This window comes from Rhagoletis zephyria, unplaced genomic scaffold (assembly GCF_001687245.7).
Source record: "Rhagoletis zephyria isolate East Lansing unplaced genomic scaffold, Rhagoletis_zephyria_1.1 Rzeph_scaffold_01013, whole genome shotgun sequence".
Taxonomy (NCBI): Eukaryota; Metazoa; Arthropoda; class Insecta; order Diptera; family Tephritidae; genus Rhagoletis; species Rhagoletis zephyria.
In genome coordinates, this window is record NW_016158097.1 from 84,366 (window position 1) to 110,292 (window position 25,927).

The 25,927-nt window shown below is 35.4% G+C and overlaps 1 protein-coding gene across 2 annotated transcripts in view; it reads right to left on the minus strand.

Annotated features, from left to right (window-relative positions):
* The window catches only part of Rx (Retinal homeobox domain-containing protein Rx), a 140,424-nt gene that overhangs the window by 61,944 nt on the left and 52,553 nt on the right, over window positions 1-25,927 (minus strand). The window contains exons 1-2 of one of the 2 annotated variants that reach the window (XM_017615412.1): window positions 24,175-25,110; window positions 13,148-13,267 (exon numbers count right to left, since the gene is read on the minus strand). In XM_017615412.1, coding sequence (XP_017470901.1) covers window positions 13,148-13,267; window positions 24,175-24,556 — 502 coding nt within the window. In that variant the 5' untranslated portion in view covers window positions 24,557-25,110. Of the gene's footprint in view, window positions 1-13,147; window positions 13,268-24,174; window positions 25,111-25,927 lie in introns of those variants that run through there. The other variant, XM_017615413.1, reaches the window with a different exon arrangement.

The following is a 25,927-nucleotide window of genomic DNA, read 5'->3' on the forward strand; positions in this document are numbered from 1 at the left end:
CAGAAATAATATACTCGTCGTACTTCTAAGAATTTTCAAACTTTTAATTCAGAATTTTTAGAAAAAAATTTCGGTGTGCAGATTTGGAGCGCATTAAATTTTAGTATAAAGTGCAAGTTTCAATTGGCTTCAAAATACCGTTGATTTTTAAGATTTTTTTTTGCTGACGGTATCACGCATTCTTTTCCAAACAAAGTGTGCTCGACATTTTTTTATATGGAAGAGAATGTCTAGCATCGTCAACAAAAATTGTCAAAAATCAACGGTGTATTCTAGCCACTTGAAACTTGCACTTTATTGTACTAAAATGGGTTATAAAACTGCAAACCAAAAATTTTTCTAAAAATTCTTAAAAAAAAGATTAAAAAATTTGTGAAAATTAGTCGAATTTTTATAACTTTTGAATAAATTTTGAAAAAGGGTTTTATATGGTGTTTGTTGTATAACGAGACAGGCTTTTATAAAAAAATATTAAACATAAAAAACTCTTCAAAGTAAGTCGTGTCTATTATTTCTGCCGCCAGTGTAGATTAATACATTTCAGTACATAAATACATATGTAGTTTGTAGTCTTATTGCAAGGCGCTTCTTCGAAATCAGTATCGGTCTCGTATTCGTCTATATCTAAAGTTGTTTTAATAAATATCCTTGAAAAATATTTAAAATAAGCATAGAAGTACCCAAAAATTTGTGTTCGTGTTTACTTGTACATTTTCCCAAGCAAAAAAAAATCATACTCGACACAGCTATGAATTTGGAGCGCGTTTCAACCAGAAATAGTAGTTATAATAAATATATACATATGTAAATTTTATTGCCGAATTGAGTTAGGAGTGGCATGGAAAAGGATACTCACTTTAATATTTAAAATTATTTTAAGAAGTGGCTAAAACAGTGGCTGGTGGCAAAAATAAATTTTCGTGGCAAAAAAAAAGAAGGCGGTGCCTAAACTAGCATGTGCTATATTGTGTTCCAAGTTTTTTGACCTTTTTTTGTAATTTTGTTACATAGTGTAATTGGCGTTTTTAATTGCCAAAACGAATGCCAATGAACGGTTGTATTTTAAGCTAAATATTCATCGGTACAAATTGAGCTGTCGATCAATTCATTAATTTTCCGACACATTCACAATAAAAAACTCCCAATTTCACCAGCTGATTGCTGGCTTTCTTCGAAACGCGTACAACTGGCGAGCCACATTAATTGAGCAAGCCAAACGCACTGGTAATTGTTTTACGATCAGTGTGGGCTACCGCCAATTAGTTATAGCCACTCGTACAGCGCGGTGGCCCGAAACCGGCAAACGATGAATGCCAAATACAAAGCTAAGTAAGACACCGCAGCAAGAAGGCGCAGCGGCGGGGGATAGCGGTGAGCTGAGTTGCCGTTAAGTGGACTTGTGCTGAGCTAACAGCTAGCATAAGTATTTCCATTGTCTGCAAAGTTGGGTGCTTAACCTCCAGTAACTGGGTTAAGCTTCCAGTTGAGCTACTACAAATTTTCGCTACACGCATTGTGCAAGTTTCTCTATGTAAGGTTTTTGTTTAATTTTCCAAGCAATTTCCTAGTGTTATTTTTTTTTCTTAATTTCTTAATTAAGAGCTATGTATGAAAGCACAGCAGTAGCAGTGGTTAATTTGTTCATCAGCCCACCTGGGAGGCGTATAAATTTTGATTATTAGCATCAAAGTACAAATATCCCGACGAGTACGAGATCAACGCTCTTCAAGTAGTGGCAGTGGCCGCCGCGCAGCAGCTCACAGCGCTTACATTCTGTTTTTTTATTGAACATATTAAGTATTTTTGTGTTTGATAGTTTTTTGTTTTGCTTTTAACCTTCTTGCCCCTTTGTGTTAACCACTGTTGATATTCAAAAGGCAGCAATATTACCTTCACAAATGTCTGCATTTAAACGCGCAACATAACAAGCCGCAATCAGACACAAAATGTCAATCATGACAAGGATTTTCTACACTCTTTAGTCCATTCGCCACAACATTTTTTTTTGTTTTCATTTTTCAGTGTCCGAATTAAGTGTACTTAGGCTTTGTTGTTGCCGGGTAGGCGTCCTATTCTTATATGTCCATGTCACGCTTATACAAATTCATTAGAGTTCTTATTGCTGCTCAATTTAATGCCGCATCAGTCGATACGAAAATGCATTTATCTCAATCTTAATGATGTTCTTGAGAAGCCACTTAGCCACGCATAACCAATCAAACAATACGATGGACAGCAATTAGAGGGAGGGAAACAGAAGAACAAGTTATTACTGAATGAAAACTGGCAAGGTACTATTAGGCTTATAACGGATGTGGGCAGACGGTTGCCACGATCTGAAAATGTTACACAAATAGACTTGTGCGAAACTGAGAAAGGTCAGGGTAGAGAAATAACAACATGGGTAAGCATGGCGTGGTTATGTGGGCTTGGTAGGTGCTCGGTGTGTAAAACCCGGCCCTCAGCCTTCTCGGGGCACTAACGGACGAAGGTGAACGGCATTGTAGCTCTCGAGAGCGGAAAAGAGAGAGGTGCATGACCCAATGGCTACGATCAGTTTATGAGTTACACTCAACCGAAATAGAGTTGGGATGAACTCGTCTCTAGAAGACGCAGCAGAAGTTGATTTCTGGTCCGGGGTTGGGTTTGATCCCCGCACAAAGCAGAAGTATCTGGAGAAATGTGGCTGTAAGATATTGCTTTATAGACGAATCGCCAATCTAAACGGGGTTAGGTCGCCGTAGCAACAGCCCTTGGTCGGAAAAAAACCGAGCAATTCCGGTACAAGAACTTAGCTGTGACTGCCCCGGTGAGAGTACGGACCTAGCAGCGCTGGGCATGTGAAAGGCATTTGACACCGTTTGTAATTCCACGCTACTTGAAGACATCCTTTTCTCCCAAAGGACTCAAACAGTGGACGGCGAATTATACGAGTGGCCGGCAGTCGTCAGTAATCTTTAGAGATCAATCCTCAAAACCGAGTTAAATTATTTAACGGGTATCACAGGACAGAGAAGACAGCACCTGCCCCTGTTGTTTAAATTATATATATCGAAGCTCCCTCTGCCAGAGGAGTGAAAATGCCCCACTCCGGATAGGGAGGGGATGCTTTCTGATGTCTCATGTGCACCACCCATAGAGTGAAACTTAAAATGCGCACATTTAGAAGGCGCAACAGCTCAGTAACTGTTGCCTTTGCCCAAGGACGTTAGAAATACATGGACGCTGTCAAGACATACATCAACCAACCAATGAACCCGATAACGTACGGTTGAATGATCAACGGCATTCATAGGGAGTCGTTCACCAGCAACCACGACTCCTGGCCTATGAATGCCATGCAACAACGGTCAGTTTATATCGCCCCCACGCCGGATTCAGCGGGCGAGGACTAAATCCTGGTTAGCACTGAAAAATTCACAACGGGAAGCGGTTTGCTACCTTCAAAGTGTGCAGTGTAGTTATCCTCGGCTGCAGACTTGGGTGGACCATATCCAGCACATTTCAGCAGCAAATGGGTAACGCACAACACAGAGAAGCTAAGGCGGCAGGTCTAAGGATCAACTTTAATATGACCAAAGTTCTAACTATACCAGCGCAGGCTTCTGGTATCGTCACAGTCTCCGACCAAAACACTACAGATTGTGAGGAATTTCACATACCCGGACAGGGAAGTTACCACGAAGATATTGACCGCCGCATAAGTAAACAACAATCAGAGTTCCAGGTAAAATATCAGGCTAACTCCAATGTGTTATCCATACCGCCGTACGTTTGCTGCACTAACAAGGCACCCGAAAGTTTTTGCATACCGATTTTTTACAATAAAACTCCGAATTTTTTGGCCTAAACAATCTCACATTAGGAGTTCAGGGAAGCTAACATTTAGATCCGGAGACAGAAATGGAAATAGATTGGTCACACCTTCCGCAAGGCAGACGGCGATATTGCCAAGAAGGCAATGGACTGGAACCCGCAATCGGCGGAGGCAGGCGCCCTGGCAGACCGTATTGAACGTGGCGAAGAACAGACGAGCGGGAGGCAATGAAACTCGGGTTAAACTGAAAAGAAATCTAAGCACTTGCCCGAAACCGAACTAGATGGTGCGTAGGCGTAGTGGTTGCCCAATGTACCGCTTGGAATTAAAGGATGAAAACAAGAAGAGTAGGTACCGATTTAAAATCCTTTCTAGGGCGTACTTCCTTACCGTTTGCCCGCCGAGGGGCGACCGCTATTACAAAAAACTTTTCCTTTTCCTTTCTTTTGATCTTTGTCGTAACCTGGGCTTAAACACAGGCCCTGCGGAAAAGTAGCGCGCACTACTGGCCACTACACCACAGCGGCCACCAATTTTCCAATCATAAAGCGCTTCAATTGCTTTCAAAACATTAATTCTACTTTCGTACTAATCTAAAAAGTTGAGTGGCCAATTCGAAGGCCCTCTCTTCCTCCCATTTCGCTGCACCCACTCTAGCAAGCAATAATTTCATATAAATGCTAGCTTAGGCATCAGCTGTCAGTTTAAATGCATTTTGACAGTTTGAAGCGCACTTTAATTCAGATTGACCCCACTCGCATTCAGCATCTCGCTTCTGCCATTTAAGGTGCGCCTTTGTTAATATACAATATACAAACATGTGTACATGCATAAAAAGCACTGGGAGAGCCTGGTAATTGGCAACCTGCCTACCCACTCACGCGCCGCACTTTAATTTGTCTACGGCTGACGTATATACATGTGTATGTATGTATTGCCCGGTCATTAAGATCTTTAATGAGGTTATTAACAAATTGTGAGCAACTCAATTCAATTCACTTGTCTGTCCGACCGTATGACTGTCGACTAATTTGTCTTAAGCCATGACTGCTGGCCAGGGCTGCCCATTTTTCGAAGTTCATTTAGCGGCGGGAAATGAGAATTTGCGGGAAGCGGGAAATCCAGCTTTTCGAGAAATGCATATATGTAATTATATTAATGTTTATTCTTATTTTTAATTTCTTATTAACTTCGATCCAAGTCGTATTATTATATTATTAATTTTAATTTCAAGTAGTTTCAAATGAGTTACTTAAAATTATATACATATTTTAACCTATTTATTTCACAGCTTTCGTTTTATGGATTTAGCTTTTTTCTAGCGGGTTTTTATAGAAATCTGGGGTTTTTTCACTCGAAAATAGTTGGCAGCACTGCTGATGGCTATACCATGGCGTGCGCATACATAAAGTGACTCAAACAAATGACCAAGTGTTGATTTTCTTCAAATATTCGTAATGTGTTTCGAGATAAATTTTTTTTGTGGTTTTTATAAAAAAATATTTTTTAAGCTTGAACCAAAACCGCGTAAATCACAGTTTCAAACTTTGGGCGTGTGTGAATCGGTAACAAAGTTCTGTGGGGAAAGCTGTTGAATAATATTTTTACTATGGTGAGAGAGTTTTGCCAATTTGCTGTGTGAAATGAAATCTCTTTTGACAGCATTAAATTTTTGATAACTGCAGATTTATGCGGAATAAAATATTACAAATTGAAGTGAAATTAATATTTTAAGAAAACATCTACCATCGCTGATGGCAATTCATCAATTTAAGCTTTTATTTTACGAAAAATTTCACACTTCAACAATCTTTGCGTTTGTCAAAATTTTCTATTCATTTGTCAAAAATTTCACAAGCCTCATTTGCTACTGAAATTTTATTCACCTCCTAGTTGTGAAAAATTTACTCGCCGCGAAATTTTTTACTGATTCTTTATACAAAATTTAGCAAAATTCAACGATTTTCATCAAACTTTTTATTCTGAATTTTAAGAAAATTTTTGGGTATGCAGTAAAAGTATGCATTTCTTATGAAATAAAACGCGGGATACCGTCAGCAACAAATTGCGCTTTTTGTATTAAAAAACCCGAAAAAGTAGCCTAAAAAAAATCTCAAAAAATCAGAGCAATTTTTTGGCAGTTTGAGACTTGCACTACTAAAATTGTATGGGCTATAAAACTGCATACCCGAAAATTTTCTAAAAATTCAGAATAAACGGTTGAAATTTCGATGAAAATTTGTTGAATTTTCCTAAAGTTTGAAACTGTGATTCACACGGTTTTGGATAAAGATTAGACGATATTTTTATAAAAAAATAACAAAAACAATTTAGCTGGAAAAATTTTACGAATATCTAAAAACAAAGAAACGCTTGGTCATTTGTTTGAGTCACTGTATGTATGCATGTAGCTTTGTAAGCGTGCCATTAAAGGGATGATTTATAAATGCAATTTAGAGTGCGCGTGAGTGTAAATGAGTTTGCGTTTTTCCTAAACGCACTCTTTTTTGCCATACGGACTATCGACATCTACTTTTATTTGGATTAAACTGTCAGGTTTAACATTTTGTAATACTCATACGCAGTGTATTACATATCCAAATATGTATGTATGTGTGCTTTACCGTCGAGTCTATTGAAATGCTTGCATTATGGTAGTGTTTCTTGTTTTATTTTTGTTGTATTGCCACTTAATGTTTTTGCAGTTTTATTGACTCATTAAATTTGCAAGTAATTCGATTAATTTTGTGTCTCTATACTCGCTGCCGGCCAGCCAGCCAGCCAGCCATTCAATTATTGTGACAACTAGTAACGCCTACTAGCCGCTTAAATTATTTGACGGCAACAGCAGCAGCTAATGTGATGTGATGTGAGTGAGTGACTTTCCAGCTGCTACTCTGTTCGATGAACAAATACGCGGGTATACAGGTGGTATACACACACACGCAGGTATGTACACTCTCGCACGCCTACAGTAGCCATTTTTAATTGATTTTTATATTTGTATTGCGTTGCGCTTAATTGGTTTTAGGATCTACATAGAGGTTTGCAAAAAAAAAGGAAATGAAAAAATAAAAATCAAATAAATTTAGTTAAACAATGGCAAGTCTGTGGCGGAGTCAGAGCCTTCACGCATTAAATATATGTGTAGGTATGTAGTATGTAAACGGTAAAAGCAACGCGCGCCGTAATTGGTTGGAAGCTGTTGTTATTGATTTTTTTTGTTTACTTTTGTATAATATCTTGGCTTATTATCGACGTAATTAAAACATAATTTATTTAAAGCTTTTCTTGTGCATCGAAGGCTACATGTGTATGAATATATAAATAGAAATGTAAGTATGTACAAAGCTACATACATATGTATGTGGTGTTTCGTGGAATACATAGGCATTTCCATAATACCCACACACAGACGCATTTTTTAACTCCGCCATTAAATAATGTCTACTTATTTTTGGGAAATATGGTCATTAACAAAAAAGTAAATAAAATAATAATTACAATAATTATCTGCTTATAAATACATACTAATTAATGACATTGATTGAATAACCAAGTTATGGTTAAGATAATTAAATATTGTGTTCACACATTGCAGTCAAGGGCAGAGAATTTCAATATTACAAAAACAATCGACCACTTTAATTGAACCTATGACCTCCGAATATAATTATTCATATAAAAACTCTAATTATGTTGTCAATGGCATATACATATAGTCACATACGAACATATGTATATATGTGTGCGCATTACATACCCCACAGGGATTGTTCGTTACCCAAAAATATATACTTCCATGTTGTTATTTTGAAATCAAAAAAATATATATATAGTGGTAATAATAATATGGTATAGAATTATAGAAAATCAATATTTTTCTATAGGAAAACTCTGGTTCTCTTCGGGAGACTTCGAAAAACAGTACACAATCGTTTATTTAACCATTTTTTAATACTACAGGACTTTTTATTTATCCCCACCATTGCATTTTCTGGCATTTTCTAGAGGTTCTGGGGAACCGATAAAATATAGTTAACTTATAACAAGGAAAGCCCCCATTACCTGAGAGCAAATAGCTTACGGTGAAAAACATGTCAGGAAATGTTGGCTCTAATTTGTTGCCCACCTTTGTATGGATATGTACGTACATACATACACATGTATCATATACCAGTATTAGTACGTATAGATTTGTTTGCACACACATTTGTAATTGTCACCGCGTCATGTCATTAATTTGATTTTATTACTGTCATTTTCGTCATGAATCACGTTACTTAATTGCACAAAGGACGAAACCATCTATTAAAGACAATCAAAGATTTTAATTAAATGTTCGAGGCATTTGTTCAGTCTGTTTACTGGGCGTGTGTCATGACAATTTCATATACACACATACATATATACATACGTAGGTGTCGGTGGTTTTGAATGCACAATTATAGATACATACGCTGCCGGAACAAAGTATTGGCTAGCACATTTTTCATAATACTATATGCAAAAATTTGTATTCTAATATTTTTCCGCAAATTTTGTATAAAAATATGGTTCATTCTGTAACAAAAAACATAACAATATAACTCCTAAACTTTGTGCAAAACTAGCGAAAATTCAGCAAATTTTCAACTTTTTAATCAGTTTTTTCGATTTTTTTTTTAGTATGCAGCTTTGCAGCCCATTAAATTCTAGTACAAAAATGTATGCTCGGAGGTAGTCAAAAATCGCATTGATTTTTGAGATTTTTTTTTGTTAAAGATGTTTTGCATTTTTGACGTAGAATACGTCTTACCTTAAGGTATGGGGGCTATGTTCAAATGTTGTAGTTGTAATTTTTAGAGCTTCACAAANGATTTTGTAATCGATTTTTTATCGATTTTGTAATCGATTTAGTTAACGATTTTGTTATCGATATTTTTATCGATTTTGTTATCGATTTTATTATCGCTTTTGTTATCGATATTTTTTTCTTAGTTTGTGCTTTCGTTTTTGACTTGGATATGCTCTTAACCATACCACGTATTCTACGTTTAAATTTAGCGGGTGTATCTCCGATACAGCCTGCAGACCAAGACGAAGGCGCTGGACTGTTCCTTTTTTTTATGTATGTTACCGCATAATTTTGGACCACGTCAACCGATTCCGATATTTAATTCTTTTTGCATCGGAAAGGTAATGTCTCAGAGGTGGTCCGGTTTAGATCCGATATATATATTTTTTTATATGAGAATTGAAGTCGGTTTTTTTTCGCTAAAAATTACTTGTTTCCATATAAAGTATTTTCGAAAAAAAATTTTTGTATGGAAGAGACTACGTGAAAAAAATTGCCAAAAATCAACGGTAATTCCTAGTTACCTAAAAGTTGTACTTTATTATAATAAAATTGATTGGGCTACAAATCTGCATACTTAAATAATTTAAAAAAATCTTATTAAAAAGTTGAAAGTTTGCTGAATTTTTGCGAGTTTTGCCCAAAGTTTAGGAATTATATTTTTATGTTTTTTTGTTGTGGAAAGAACCATATTATTCTAAAAAATTGGCGAAAATTGTTGCATATATTGTGAAAAATTTGCTGTGCCAAAACTTTGTTCCGGCAGTGAAAGTGACTGCCTTAAGTTGCGTTTATACTCAATAATGTGTCAACGTTACGCAACGTCCCCATCAATGGAATATGCCTTACTTAGCCAATAAGAAATTTTGGAGGAGAAATAAAGAACTTTTAAAACTAACAAACGAAATGCTGCTTTGCTCAAATGGCAATAAATCATAAATATTCCGACAACTTTAGCAGTGATTACATAGCACTTGCAACTATTATTTCAACATTAACATGTTTCCCACAATACAAGTACAAATACAAAGCGGCACCGAAAGGAAGCCAACAGGATATTGAATAAAGGTCAAGAAGGCGATGAAAAGTGCACGTACATATGTATGTGTATACGAATATACACAAAGATAGGGACAAAAAAAAAGAGAAAAAGAAAAAGATACAATTGAGGGATGACATATCATGTTGTGTTGTATTTTGTTGTATTGTATTATGTTGTGTTGTGTTGTGTTGTATTGTATTTTGTTGTGTTGTTTCGTGTTGTGTTGTGTTTTATTCTGTTGTATTGTATGGTGTTAAATTGTGTTGTGTTGTGTTGTTTTGCGTTGTGGTTGTAATATGTTATGTTATGCCATATTATGTTATGTTATGTAATGTAATGTTATTTTATGTTGTGTTATATTATGTAATGTTGTTGTGTTATGTTATATTAAGTTATGCTGTATCGTTTTGTATCGTATTGTGTTGTATCGTATTCTTTTGTGTTATGTTATGTTAAGTTATATTCTGTTATGTTGTTCAATGCATTTCCGCTTAATTCACTTTAATCAACTCAACTAAACCCAATTTGGCTCAGCTCAGCCCACCCCAACTCCCTTAAATTAAAAGGTTGAATTTCAACCGCTGCGTGAAAACTGGTCGAATTAAATGCCTAATAGAGATCCTCTCGGGTCTGCCGCCACAACCTAACCCAATCTAACCTACGTCCGATGTATCCTAGGGTAGTCATCTTGCTCCATTTTCGTGCTTAACATTTTTGCTGATTTTTAGGTCAGGTTTTTTTTTGTCCGAACCAGGCGCAAAACAACGCGTGCTGAAAACAGCACTCAGACTACATGCCGTCCATTGTTTTGACCCTTTTAACCGCACTTAAATCTGCATGATTTACGAATAAACTTAATCTATCTTAGATCTATAATCTAAGCGAGCCCTAAACTAACCTGCAGGAAATGTGGCTAACTGTAAGCTGATTAGGAAGTAACTAAAGATCACTATTCTCTGTATATTTTCCTTGGGGAGAGCTAACTATATTTCCATGGCGATGGCCGCGAAATAGTCAACGCTGGTTACCTCTGCATGAGATGTCAACTAACTTGTAACAAACTACTTTTGGACATAAAATATCAAAAAGAAAAACATTTATTTTTTTATTTTTTACTTACTTTATTTAACATTACATATTTGTTTACATATTCAGCTGTAGATGATCCCATATTCAATTCTGTCAGACGTAACCTCAAAATGATAACATAAAATTTCGACCTTTATTTGTCCTGACTTGGAAAAAGTATTTGGGAAGTGCAGAAAAAATTGTGTGTTTAAAGTAAAATTTTTATGCGGATATTTAAAAAACAAACTCCCGATTACGTCTACATGACTCCGGCTTTACTTTTTAACTAGTTTTAAGGTAGCTTTTTGTACTGAACTAAAAGTTATATACATATTTTATCGAAATCCAGCAAAAGTTTAACTAAAAGTGGGATATTTTTAACATTTGATAATTTTTTCTGCAGGTTACGCTCTAATACACACCATGTCAATGGTCAATGGAATTTTGTGATCTCTATATTACCAAACCACTTTTTAAATTTTTAGGTTGACGACTTTTGTAATACGCCTCAATAACATGTAACCCTTGTAGGGAAAATTGGCTCTAATTGTATTTTTCTGTTGTTTTAAATGTTTGTACTTTGCTTAGCAACTATAACTGGCAAACATTATTATTTGCTGTATATCTGTATCGATGTGAAACCAGAATGATCGTTTAGGCACAAAAATATTTAAACAAAAGAAGAAATAAATAAGCAATCAAGTTTTTAATTCTTAATTTTTAAATCCATTGAACAGTTATTCTGCACTAAGAGTTCTCCGTGGAGTTAAGAAATTATGCAGACTAACAATTTGTAATATCTTAATCGCGAAATCACATTAACACTTGTTTTCGTGTACAAAAGAAACTGACTTAAAATTAATGCTATTTCAAGCGGCATAATGGCATACATATCTATGTAAGTAGGTACATATAACTAATTTTATATGCAAGCATGTAGATGTACAGCCACTTTGTTTGTATGTCTCTTCCATACTCTTAAGCATTAGCTTTCCAACACAATCAGCGTCATCCTTTACCACCTTCGCTTTTCGGTTTGGAATGCAATTTAGCAGATTTAGATGCACGACAACTGATAGCGAGCGCCAGCGAAAGCGTTCGCCGATGCCAACTTTAGCTGATTTCGTGATTTCGTAAAAGGATTAAGCCGATTTCATTATCCTTCGTGCGCATTTGTTTTATTTACTATACATTTTCACAAATTCACGCGAGTGGGCGTTTGCTGGCGTTTTGCTATACTTTTCACACTTTGCAAATTTACTTTGTTTTCTTGAAAGTTTTAATGCTTTTTTGTGTGGGTGTGTTTTGTGCGCTTTTGGTACTCTTTTTTTTTGCTTTTAATCCGGGGATTAGTAGACGATTTAAATGGATTATAATGCAATTTTGATTGGTGTCTGACGGTGATGTCGCCGAGCTTGAAATCGCCCTTGTAGAGCAGATGGTTTTTAGATTGACTAACTCCAAATAAATTTATTTGTGTAAACATTTTTTTTTATTGTCACACTTTCTTTTGCAATATGCGAAAATTGTTGGCGTTTTGTTCTGTTGAAAGCCACTGCGTGGTTACTTGAATGTATTTTGTTTGAATGGATGCCTTATTTTTTATATTTTTTAAATGCCTGTAGTTGAGTTTTAATTCAACAACTCAAGGAAAAGTCTCAACCAGCGTTGTATACTAAATTATTCTGCTTTCAATACTCCTATTCGCCGAACTACAGTTACCAATTCTTTTAATAATACGTCAACATCAACATCGAGATTGCGATGAAAATTGAGACGATCTTCTCTCGTAGTTGATCTCAAATAAGTTTTTAGGCGGCGCAAAGTTGAAAACGTTTTTTCATTCGCGGTAGTCGTATAAGGTAAAACAGCTATGACTCTAAGGACTTGATGAACATTTGGAAAAGCATCGGAGTTACAAATATCCAAAGCTTCAAATGAATTTTGAATATATCTTTTAAAATGGATATATATGTACATATGTATTTCTCAAACAGTTCACAACAAGATAAATCATCAAAATTTGGGGTTTTGTTAGGAAAGAGGCAATCAAAATTAGACAAAATATCCCAGTGTTTTAGAAATGGACCTTGCAAATGCGTAATGAAAAGATCTAGGTACGGTATGTATGTACAAAAATAGATATTTCATCTTGAATTCAAAGTTCAACATATGCAGATCAGTATTACAGCTGTAACTTATGTATTTCAATTACAATCTATCAACCGAAAACTAATCAATTCAAAATATATTCTACTCGTGTATGGATTTTCACAATCTGACGATCTATATCATGGTTCCAGAAAATTATAAAAATAATAAAAAACTATAAAATTAATAGCATCAATAGCTGATACCTGGTTTTAAAAAAAATTAAACTTACCTTCACCGCCTTCATTGCGATTCTTTAGACCCAAAATGGCATCAATAGTATGTCGGGGGGTAAGAGTTTGACCGCCTGTGCCGAACTTGCGGGAGGTATCCTTTAAGTTTATATCGACGTCTGAAAAGTGAAGGAAATAAAAAAATTAATCACAAAGTTGTAAAGCCAGCCCAAAAAATGTGCACTCGTACTAATAGAAAAAATGTGTAATCTAATAGAAAGTTTTCATTTTAAATACAACGAAATGCATTTTGAGGAAAAAATTAGGGTCCACAACATCGAATAACTGAAACCAGAAAGAGATAGAGATTTTAATGTCAGCGTCAGTGCAAAATGCCACGATTCTGTTTACAGAATATTAAAAATGTTTTTAATCAAGATATAAACAAAGAATTGTCGTCAAAATGAGTATTTCTTTTCTAGGAACGTTTTGACATGACGTGCGGGCTAATACTTCTTATCTACATAGAAAGTGACCCTAAGGGTGAAAACATAGTGGAGCGGTGAGCAAAGCGAAGAGCTAGCATCGAGCAAAGCTTCAATTACAAACATGTGTGTACGCTTTGCTCTTCACTCTTTGATCGCCGCTCCAGTATGTTTTTAGCCTAAGTGAGTACCATTCGCTGAGAAAGTTTCGAAGATAAGGGAAAATTCGCTGATCGACGAAACTAAAGTAACTGTTAAAATTTCACTTAATCATATTTGGTCAATGAATTCTTCAACATTTCTCCAAACTTTTAGACAATAAACACAAGCGGCGATGACGGTGTTGCATCCGTTGAAGCTGGCTATCGAAGGTAGTGAATTCAGCAATGCGTTTCTCGTTAGCGTTCCCTTATTTGCTTTCTTCTATGCCAATAGATAGAGGAATGAATTCTATCATAGCACTAGAAATATGTACTAGTGATGTGCGGTTCCGAGTATTTAAAGACCGGTTCCGTTGAGTCCGGTTCCCAGGAGAATCGAGAGTTTAGACCGGTCCACGGTTTTGAAAAAAAGTGGTAAGGGAAACAAGCCCAATTGAAATACATAGCTCAACAAAATATCTACACATATAATACAACTGTAACAGGCCGATGTCTGTACATTATAGATATTGAAGAAAAATTTTATATGGGGGTCTTTACTAGAACTACAGAAGCCAAATCAACAATTTTTAGATTTTTTGTCTGTCTGTGTATGTCTTCAGTGTTCAACGGTGTATTGCTAGAGGTATAATTTAATATATAAAAAAAAATTAGAGTTGCCACTTGTCTGGAAACAAAAGTTTAAATAAATTGAAAAGATAAAGCAAATATTGCAATGTCAAAAGAAGTAGGCAGGCTTACAGTAGAAAATGTTTTTATTGAAGGTTGCCAACTCTTTGTAAATTTTAGTTAAATTTAACTGCATATTGCAATATGGGTATCTAACTGAAGAGGTTTAGGAAAGTTTACTGCCGAAAATATTTTTGGGGAGGGTTGCCACCTGTTTAAATTTCGTATGTAATTAAATTGATAATGAAATATTACAATACGGCTATCAAACTGAAGAGGTTTAGAAAAGTTTACTTCCGAAAATGTTTGGAGGAGGGTTGCCACTTTTTTGAAAAAATTTATGTAATTAAATCGATAACATAAAGTGAAGCAGTGAAGCACGCCGCGCATTTGCTAGTCTTTGTTATAAAGTAAAGTAAAGAAAATAAATAGACATACATACATATATGTGCATATAACATCCATTTTTTAGTTGATATTTGTGTTACAAAAATTCTACAAGAATAAAATCCTGTGAAAGATATTCACATTCGCTCGGCAATGGATGTACTTAGTGTACGATAAAATTGTTATTTTGTATGAAAATTACAGTATGTCCCAAATGGTTAATTACCGTTAGATTCGTAAGTTTTTTTCTGATCTAACAGCAGGGTTAATTACACTACTAAACAAATGTTTAACTTTTGAATTGGACTACGTTTTTTTTATGAATTTTGTGATAGAATTAAAAAAAAATAATATTTTCTTGGTTACCGAAATATCGATTGCCATCATCTCATCTTAAAATTATCGATTTCAGTTGATGCAACACATTTTTTTTTTGGCCCTTCTGCTGATTATTGTCATTATATATGTATCTATTTCCTTAATTAAAACTATTCCTATAAATTATTTTCAATTTGAAAATGGACTTAATTGTAGCCTAATCTACAATTGTTGTACATAAAAAATAAGGACATTAGGCAGAGTTGGTATTTTACATTCTATTGTACCATTATCTCACATTCGCGCTTACCTAATTTAATATTAATACTTATTTACATACGAGTATGTGCATTCTTATGCAGACTTGGCCAACTTGCAAGCCAGTGAAAGTCACTTGAATACAATTTCCATTAAATTAAAAAATCGGAATTACACAATTAAAATAATGAATGCAATTAAGCGCACGAGCCTGTCATAAATTTTTAAGCAATTTTTAATAGCATTAAAAGTGTACCCCAACACCACCAGCACAACGGTTGCGTACTCTCCTCTTAACCATCTCAAATGAATCACTCACTCATAGTTATATACATAGATATGCACTTACACCTATGTATATGCATAGTTATATTCAAACTAACTCACTTCGCAATGGGTGGAGGTGGATGTCATTTATTGGCGACATGTTTGTTTTTAACGAGGTAAACATGGTAATTACCAATCGTTTCGTGCGCCGAACTGCAAATCGCCACACGAATGTCACTAAATGTGCTGCGGAAAATGCATGCAAACATGTTTTGGGGAGTGGGATAAAGTTGCCGGATAGCGAAATTAGTTAGTGGCTGACTGTTGCACTTTTATCAAAAACCAAAAATCACTTTTATGACAATTTGTCATGACAGGCAGCAGGCGCAGTTTGGCAAGTCACGAAAAAGCAATATGGCGGCCGCCGGACGTTGCTGTGTCACTGCTGTCGTTGGATGCAGCCCTGCAGTGAAAGTTTAAGGCGGACACGTGTGAGGACTGATTTCACAATACATACTTGTTGGGTAATCTTCAACTAGTGTTTAATAAAATCTTATATTTTTACTGTTCGATTAAACTTGAAAAGAATTTTGAAACGCATCCCTTGTAAAGTGTTGAGGCAAATTCGTTCTAAACGAGATCATCTTCCCACCCTGTCGGAAACCTTAAAGTGGTATACAAATTTTGAATTTAGGTATGCCACCAATTCGGAACCAACCTCTTTGCGCTGCAGCGAAAGAAGTTTAGAGGCAAAGCTGAATCTGGTGCAATTTCCTAAGCAAACAATGAATTCATCATTGAGCATTCACATCCAGAATAGACAATGATAAAAATTAGTATAATTTTGGTTAGTTGTTCCCAGTAACAACACACCTTATCTAAAGTAGGGATCACACGATTTGTATATTTGTACAGATTTTTACATTTTCACCGTTACAGAGTCATGTTGTTTGGAAAGTTGATATTGAGCTAAACTCATTCCCGATCAAAACTTCTAAATAGACAACACCACTCTGTGAGATTGCGAAATATAAAAATGCACAAATCGTGTGATCCCTGCTTAAGAATATTTTTTTTTGGGGAAAGCAGAACCTTATTTCAATGTAGTAACAGGGCAATTCTACCAACTGCCTTTCAATCTGCACAGTTTTTCGAAAGACAAAAGTCAATTCTGGCAACTATCTTAAAAGCTCTTTACTGTCTTTCGAAGGAGTTATTGAAAGATCAGCTAACGAGGAGGTCTTAGCGTTACGTTGTGCGCATTTTAGCAAAAAGTTTTTTTTAATAAATAAAGTTTAAAAATATATATTTTTTCTTATTAAAACAATAGAAACTAATACAATGACATTTCAATTAAAGAAATTAAAAAAAAAAATAAAATGAAAATAAAGCAAAAATTAATAAAATATATTTCTAAAAAATAAATGCAATAAAAAATGAAAATATATATACATACATATCTGAAAATTAAATTAGAAAAAGAAAAACATAAATCACAATACAGTAGATACTTAAAAATTAAAAATAAAATATTTTTTTTTTTTGTAAAACAAATTCTACAAATTAAAAGAAAATTCTTAAAAAAACGAAAACCAAAGTAAATTAAAAGAAGGAGAAAGCAGTGAAATAAGTTTTAAAAATTAAATTAAATTTTAAAAAATATTTTTTTCTAAACCATCAAATCTTAAAATTGAAAGTTAAAGTTCAAAAGGGCTCCTAAAAATTAAATGAAATTAAAAAAAATATTTTTTTTTAAGAATAACATCTGAAAGTTAAGAAAAATTAAATTTAAACAAATTTAAAAAGAACTAAAACATAATAATATTCGGAAAATTAAATTAAATTAAAAAATTTGTATGTATTTTTTTTTACAAAAATAAATCTAAAATTTCAAAGAAAGTTTTATTAAAAAAAAAAGAAGTAGAGAAATGTAAGAAAAAAAGCCGCTGGCAGGGACTCTCGAGCTCGAATCTTTCGAAAGCTCTCTTTTGCTTTGTTCACTCGGCCATTGCGACTGTTGGAGAGATTAGAGATTAGATTTTCACCTCAAGTGGTGAATGAAAGAGCTTTTTTTCTAAGATTTTTGTGCTAAAATAACAAAAGTGTTTCCGTGTTTCCAACTATCTTGCCATTTGTCTTTCATTAGTCTTATGAACTATCTACTCTATCTTAGCCAGAATTGACTGAAATTTCTCAAAAAGACTATCTACAATAATAGTAAGATTACATTGGAAGGATAGGCTAGATTAGTTTGAAGTGGCAGTCCCGTGGGTCTGTTGTGATAACGTTTGAGGATATCGTCTAGTTCCCTTCCACTCATCTAAAACAGAACACAGCTGCATTTTGGTCCGCTACACATTAAAAAAAAGAATGATGAACCAAGGGTCTTCTAAAGCCCGCAAGAGCAGTACAGTGACAGAGAAAGTGCTCTATGTATATTTTCAATTTAATCATCAATACGAAGTCATTGGCCGTCAGGCTCATTCTATTTAAGTACTACCATGCCTTCCTTTAACTAAAGCAGTGACCGATTGTAATACCGGTCAATTGCCTGAGCATGTTTATTAAGTATGGAATCTAGATAAATGAGTACGCAAGACCTTTCATTACCGGAGCTGGGCTAGGTTTGTCGAGTCGTCCTTCAAGTGTGTTCCGTCGACCATATTTTATTTTCCCTTTCCAAGAAGTGTGATTTAAATTATGAACTGCTGGTTAAGATCGGTAGGGAGCGAGAGGAGTTGACGTAGTAAAGGGACATTTTTCCCGCGCAAGTTCGGGACTTGGGACGCACACTATGAGGGTTTCTAATTTTGTAAATAACTTGTTAAAGACTTGCCTGCATTCTATCGGCATCATTGTCGAGTGTTTTCAGTGACCTCACAGCTGCTTACCTGAGTATATAGCTATGTAATTACTGAAGGCAGAGAAAAAAAGAGGCGATAAGCCAAAAGTTCAGCTTCTTGTATAGATTCCAAAAGGAATACATGTCAAGAACATATTCTCAGATTTAAAGGGCGTGTAGTCTAGTGACCTAAGAATGTTGGGTAATTGGATATAAAATCGATGTGTCCAAATATCGACTGCCGAGTGGAAGATCGACCTATCGCGGCAGCCTGTTCGAAAACGCCCTATCTCATACAAATTTTCAAGAAGACGCTATTTCAGAATTTGATTGAAAACCCCCTTATCTGTGAATTTGGTCGCAGAACGCTCTATATGGTAGAGATAGAGCTGGCTGCCGAGATAGGTCGATCTTCCACTCAGTCTTATAATTTTAAAAGTTCATGAGCTGCAAGTTAAGTAAGATTTGTTGGGATTTAGCATATCCCTTGTTGAACCTTGGTGAGTCAAAAATTGCTGAACTAATGAGCCCGTGATGCCTCCAGACTTTGACATGATATAACACTCGTAAGATAACAAAGCCGATTAAGTACGGGTGCGCGAACAACTAGTAGTACCCAAATCCCAAAAATTTGTTTTTTTGAGGTCGCCTCTCAAGAGGCTATCGCAAATATCTGAGTTTATTTCTCATTAACTCCATCTGCCAGAGGCGGCGCAGAATTAAAAAATCTCTAGAAATCGATTACTAAAAATTTGGTTAAGCGATCTTCGTTTAATCCATGCGAAAACATCATCTTTAGTAAGGTCCTGTCATGGTTACAAATGGACTAGTGTTAAACCTAGTAATTGCATATCTATAGGGATACAAAAGTGCATAGCTTTAGAGATCTGTGCATACACAAACACACTGACAGGCTTTTCTGTGAGTGTGTTTTTGCGCGTACGGATTTGTGCACATTACGCGGCGCGTGCTTAAATTGCTAATTGTTGACCTAAATTGTTGGTAAATAAGTGACGGTGAGATATAGCGGCCCGGCATTGCAGCTGGCTCATGGCTATAAAAACGAAGCCAATATATGTAAGTATGTTGGTAACTAAAGTTTAGAACGCATTGATGTATACTAAGCGCGAAGGCCTACATATATGGAGTGTAAGTGAGCGGCATAATTTCGAAATACGAGTACATAGAGTGCAACATAACTGCGAACAAAATTTTTTTGCAATAATTTTAAATTTTTTTTGTCGCTTTAGCCCGCAACATGTATTCAATTAGGGTTGCAAACGTGCGTTTAATGTGTATAGGACTAAAATTTTTTTATTTGCCAGTTTGTACATTAGCCTTGGTGAGCGTGTTCACTACACATTTGCTTTAATTAGATCAGAGGAACTTTACGGTTACTAATACTGTTTATTGGTATTGCAATTTGTTTATTTATGTTGAATGCTTTATTGCCTACACAAAGTGGACAATGAAAATGAAAATGTATTTATGAGTAGATTTTAATGCTCTTGGTAAAACGTGCCACATTAAAAAGGAAAGCGCAAATTCATTTCGAAGGCCATCAAAATTGACTAAATTTTAGGCGTACTTACGTGGACTATAAATTTGTTTAGTTATATGTTTCGCTACCTGCTGTTTGACATATAATGACATTAAGTACTTGGGCTTCACCCGTGACAGGAAGTTGTCGTGGATGCCAAACATCGAAGAAAGGGCAAGGAAGCCATCATTGGCCTTTGGAAAGAGAAGGCGTCAAGACTCAGGAAAATCGATTGGTTGGCCGACTTAAGGACTGGACACTCTGGAGTTCTGGGTGGCTTGGTTTTTATCCCTGATCGCATGGATTACAGCGCCACTGAAGTGGCTCCTAGGAGCGGGCGGAACTTCAGGAGAGGGGGAGTAGTGAACTTCTTCACGGATGGATGGAAACTAGACGGTAGGGTTGGTGAAGGGGTCTTCTGTCGAGAGCTTTACATCAGTACTAAGTTCAAGGCTTCCAGCCTGCTGTAATCGGAAGTGGCTGCTATTATGGAGGCGATGGAGTCACTTCTCGGGAGTGCGATGACAGACACGGAGCATTTGTTTATTCTGAGAGCCAAGCGGCTATCGGGGCCTTAAGTTCGTTGGAGGTGCGCTCTATCTTGATTAAGGAATGTCTGCTCTCTCTCTCTCAGTCGAATCGGAATATATCCGTTGTATACTCATTAAAGTTCCGCGTCACAACGAGCGGATAAACAGCAGCTCGACTTGGCATGATCTGGCCAAAACACAAAGTTGCAAAGTGTCTAGGATTATGTGGTGAGCGTATGATACTTATCAAGCTTATGATGTTTCTCATATCCCTCTACAGAGAGGACGCCAGAGTTCTTGTCCTGTCCTTAGCAGACCCAGAATAGGTTTCTAGAAACACGCATTTTGCCTTAGTTGGAAGCCGCCACCAAATTAGAGTACAACAAAATACTAAAGTTTGAAGGACTGCGATGTTCTTCAATATTACTCCTGGTACTTAACGGTCTCTAAGGGGCCACGTAGTGTTGGCGCAGCTTTGCCCAACTTAACCCTTAATGGGGTGCATAAATAAAATCACACAAGTAGTCGAATGGGGTCTCGAGTGACCCCAAAAAACTGTTGGAAAAGGATTGTAAGAATTAAATAACACAAGGTGTGTATATTAGAAGTTCTTTAAATGAAACATATCTTCGGCTGGGAACGAAGATTAAAAAAAAAATTTAAATTTTATCCCGCCAAAAAATATTGCGTTAGAGGGTCAATACTCAAGGGAAGAGCGATACGATTGTACACGCCGATGTTCTGCCGTGATTAAAGAAAGAAAGAGTTAAGTTATTGCGTTTGTATTATAGATATCGTCCGGTTACGAATATTACAATTTATAACAACAGTTTAAGCGTCCCACTATTTGAAAATAGTTAAAACAAAAACTTAATATGGGTGCTCAATAATATTAGTAGAATCAGAAATATTAAGTAAAAAATACCTTTATTGTATCCTACTGGAAGAAAATAAGCATTTTTTGCTTACATCCCTAGTCCGACTCTATTGCAGATACGAGCTTAACGCAGAAACGGGTCGATATGCTGTCGTTTGTATTTTAGCGTTTGCTGCTCCAGAGAGAAGTTTCCGGGAATGAAACGAATAATATTAATTTGTCAATGTTATTGTGGCTTGTTAACATTTTATTCTTAATATTTTTATTGAGCTTTGTACCACGATTGTTTATTAGGAAAAATTGAAAAAGCAACAAAGTCTAAGCGGTAGAAGTTATAGCACTATTTCGGAGATCACCACATCTCCTCATCAGACTTCTTTTTTCTAGACTTCAGCAGGGATCGAACCTGCGAATTCGATGTTCAAAGTCAGAAGCGTTAACCACTGAGCTATGTACATCCCGTAAACTCTTGTTGCTAATTCATTTTCCTTATTCAACCAACTACTATCAAGTGCAGCTGATTTGCCGCTATTTAAACTCGACAGCGTGGCTGTTGGTGTCAATTCTATACATCCATTTGCTTGTTTGCTTTTCAATGTTATTTACTGTGAAAATACATTCGGTACAGATACACAATTTTAGGTAAGTTTAGGAGGTAGTCAACTAACTTTTCAGGAAATCAGTTCGTATTTTGCAACGCTTTTATCAACTTGCAATGTTGTGTGTCCAGAAACTTTCAATGTTGTGGATCCAGAAACTTTCAATGTTGTGTGTCCGACACCATAAAGCTTTGCTTTGAAAAGTTCCTATAAAAAAGCATAGTGCATAGGGCGACATCTGTAGTGAATAGGGCGAGGTAGATGACATCTAGATGTCGCCCTATGTACTACGTTTGCTACAGCGGAAATAGACGACACGCCATTTCTTTAAATAAAATTAATTGGTGCTCGTTTGTATGTACATACATATGTAAATGCATGTGTGTGCACCTTTCTATTAATATCGTTGAATTATTTTAATATCTATTGCAAAATTTTATTCAGACAGGACTAAAAAGTAGAAAATAAATAATATAAAAAAAACTTTTTAATATACAACGCTTTTATAAATGGACTAAAAAGTAGAAAATAATACTTCTCAGTCCCATAGAATTTGTTTTGATAACTTTTGATTTTGAAATTTTAGCAAAAGTCATTATAAACAATCTATGAAATTGAAAATGAAAAACGTGGAGCGCATGCAATACAAAGCATTCGATTTAATTGACAATAGTCAAACTACATAACGTAGACCTAAAATTTCTACAGCGAAAGTAGAACTTTGAAATCGATTTTAAGCGGTCGTTATTCATATACCCACATACATACATTCATATATTACTTTTCATATCAATTCAAGTGTATTACATGCGCCCCACGCTTTTCATTTTCAATTTCATAGATTGTTTATAATGACTTTTGCTAAAATTTCAAAATCAAAAGTTATCAAAACAAATTCTATGGGACTGAGAAATATTATTTTCTACTTTTTAGTCCATTTATAAAAGCGTTGTATATTAAAAAGTTTTTTGTATATTATTTATTTATTCACACTTCAACGCATTTTCTTTTGTGGGCCGCCCTCCTTTGTGCAGGGGCATAACAATTGATACAAAATGGTGGTCAAAATAACGTAACTGCAGTTTAAACGCCATAAAAACTTCTTTTTAAAACATCAGATCGAAGAACTCGGAGGAAAATGATTCGCCTTTTCGAAAATATAGTATTGTCTCGAAATGTTCGGAGAGTTTCTTTTTATAGCCATTTTTTTATGTGAGTTCAGACGTTCATATATACTTATAAAAATACATTTATACTTTTGGGATTCATTTATCTACATATTTTTAGGTAAAGTTTTTCCGCAGATTTTAAAATTCAATTTTCCATGCCTGATGGAATAAATATCAGCTGTGAAAGAGGACCAGAAGTCAAATTTAAACATATACAACATGAAAAAATGCATTCACTAGCACTCAATTAAGCACTAATCGAGCAATTGGGATTTTTTTATAAATTGATATTTTGGGGCGAATGAGAATTGTCCTTTAAATCCTAATTACGAGCATGTACACTAGACTGTCCCAAGAATCTATGAAAAAAAATTTTTTATTAATAACTTGAAAGCTGTGGAAATGCGAAAAATTCGATATGTGTCCCATATTTTAGCGCATTTATAGTAAATCTGCATCTTTACATATTTAATAGAACGGCAGGATTCTTCCCAAGGGCATCGAAAAAATTGATTAAACTAAAATATCCTTTGCAATTTTATCCTTCAATATCCTTATATATATTAATAGGATTTAAACTAAAATTCTTCAAAATGCATTCAATCTTGCAGGACATTTTGAACATGTTCCAAAAGGATAATTGAAAACAAAAGTTCTAATTAATATTTTGCTTTGAAATTTTCTTCTAATTGATACTCATATATCCATATTTTGTGCAAACTTTGGAAATATATAATAATTTATAGTCCTTTGACTACCTGGTACAAAAACTAAAAACGCAGATTTACTAAATATTATGCCCTAATACTGTAGGCAGTATAGTAATACCATCAGATATACATAAAAGTAAAATTTACTTTAACTGGAAATAAAATTTTGAACGATAACGAACAGCAGAACAGACTATAATTGCGACTGTGAAACCGGCGGTATTACAAAAATATACAAACATATTAATTTTACGAAAAAAAAACATTTTAATACCTTCTGTAATGACCGAGTTATTATTACCAACGCTCAAAAAATTCAGATCGAATTGCTCCAAATTCTTGAACTTTTCCACAATCAGCTGCAGATGCTTTGAATCGCGCACATTTTCCAACAAATGACGAATATTTTCGAGTTGTTTCGGCGGAAATTTGCCACTCTCGCCATTATTGGAAACAAGTTTCTCGAAAATATTTTGAAATGTCTGCTTTTGCATGCTGGAGATGCCGCTAAGAGCGCTGACACTGTTCATCACGGCGCCCGTAGAGGTGGCAACAGGCGGGGCGGGTGCTGATGACGTGGCGCTGTTTTTGACTGGTGGCGTTGCGGTGGAACGGCTGTTGATTAATGAGGGTGGTGGCGTAGTTTTTATATCCATTTTTTTATTTATTTACTTTTTGGTTCTAGTAATATTTCTTTTTTTATTTAAGTATGTAGTATTTATGTCACAAATTTCCGTAAATACTCTCCACCAATACTGCCGACAGGGTCAAATACTACTCCGCATAACTACAAAACTCTTTTTTTAATTTATTCCTCTCTTAGTTAAAAGCACATAAAATCACAGAAACTATTTTTGTTTTTTATTTATTCTTTTGTTAATCAAATTCACAAAAGGAATTTTTACAATTTTTAAAACCACACATTATCCTCAGATTCGTCATGAAGCCATTGAGTTTGTTTTTTTTTTGTAGCGAAATTTGAGCAACTAACGAAACGCCGACGCTTTCGAGCTTCGCCAAATTCACGTGCGTAATCTTATCTCAATAATCGCTTCTTTTTTGTTTTGAATGTCGTCGACCCGTCAAAATTCCGTAACCGTTAAATTCCAACTTGACACAGACGCAGCGTTGCGTCGTCTAGTGTTCAGATGTCGCGCTGATTGATGAACCGTAAAACCAGGTAGCCGCAGCTCGAGTGAAACACGAAGTACACTGCCACAACGCAAAGGTGGCAATAAACAAACGGCAAGACCAAACCGGCCGTTCAGGTTGCCTAGGCTGACATTGCTTAGCATTTACACATCGCCAGCCAGGTTGGCTGGCTGGTTGGTTGACTGGCTGGCTGTAGATAGGTTTGGTGTAAGTGAGTGTGAGGCGTGCAACAAATTCGAGTGCTCATAAATCGAATTGGGAAAACTGGTTCCGAGGGTTGAGTTGTAGTGTGCTGAGTAGTGGCACCAACAAACATTCATTTCTATGCATTTACAGATGTGCTTTTCGGCAGAGCAGTTAAGTGTAGAGGGTGAAGAGTATTCGTTTGCTGGATGTGAATGCTAAGGGCGGGGCTTAGCAAAATATTGCGCTCACTAATACTGATATATGTAGGTACTGCTACAGCTATCTCGTGAGAGTGTGTTAGTGAAAAAGGATATTTTTAGTGAGCAAAAACCAGCTAGCTTGAGAAAAGCAGCTCAATTTTCCGGTAAATAGGTTTTTCATAAGTCTCAATTGGTAAATTATAAGTCAAATTTAAGATCTTCTCGTTTTTTAATAAATTCAAGTGCCGTAAAATTTTAAATATAATTGGTATTCCTGGTATCCTACTGAAAGAAGTCTGATGAGGAAATGTGGTGATTTCCGAAATAGCTATCACTTCTACCATTTTTTCAAATTGTTGTTGCTTTTCCACAATAAATTTTTCATTTAAAAAAAAAAAATGGCCTCGAGCTCATTATAAAATTGTTGAATATAATTGGTATTTTAATATTTTTTTTATTTTTATTTTTTAGCCTGGTAGGAAAAGCGTT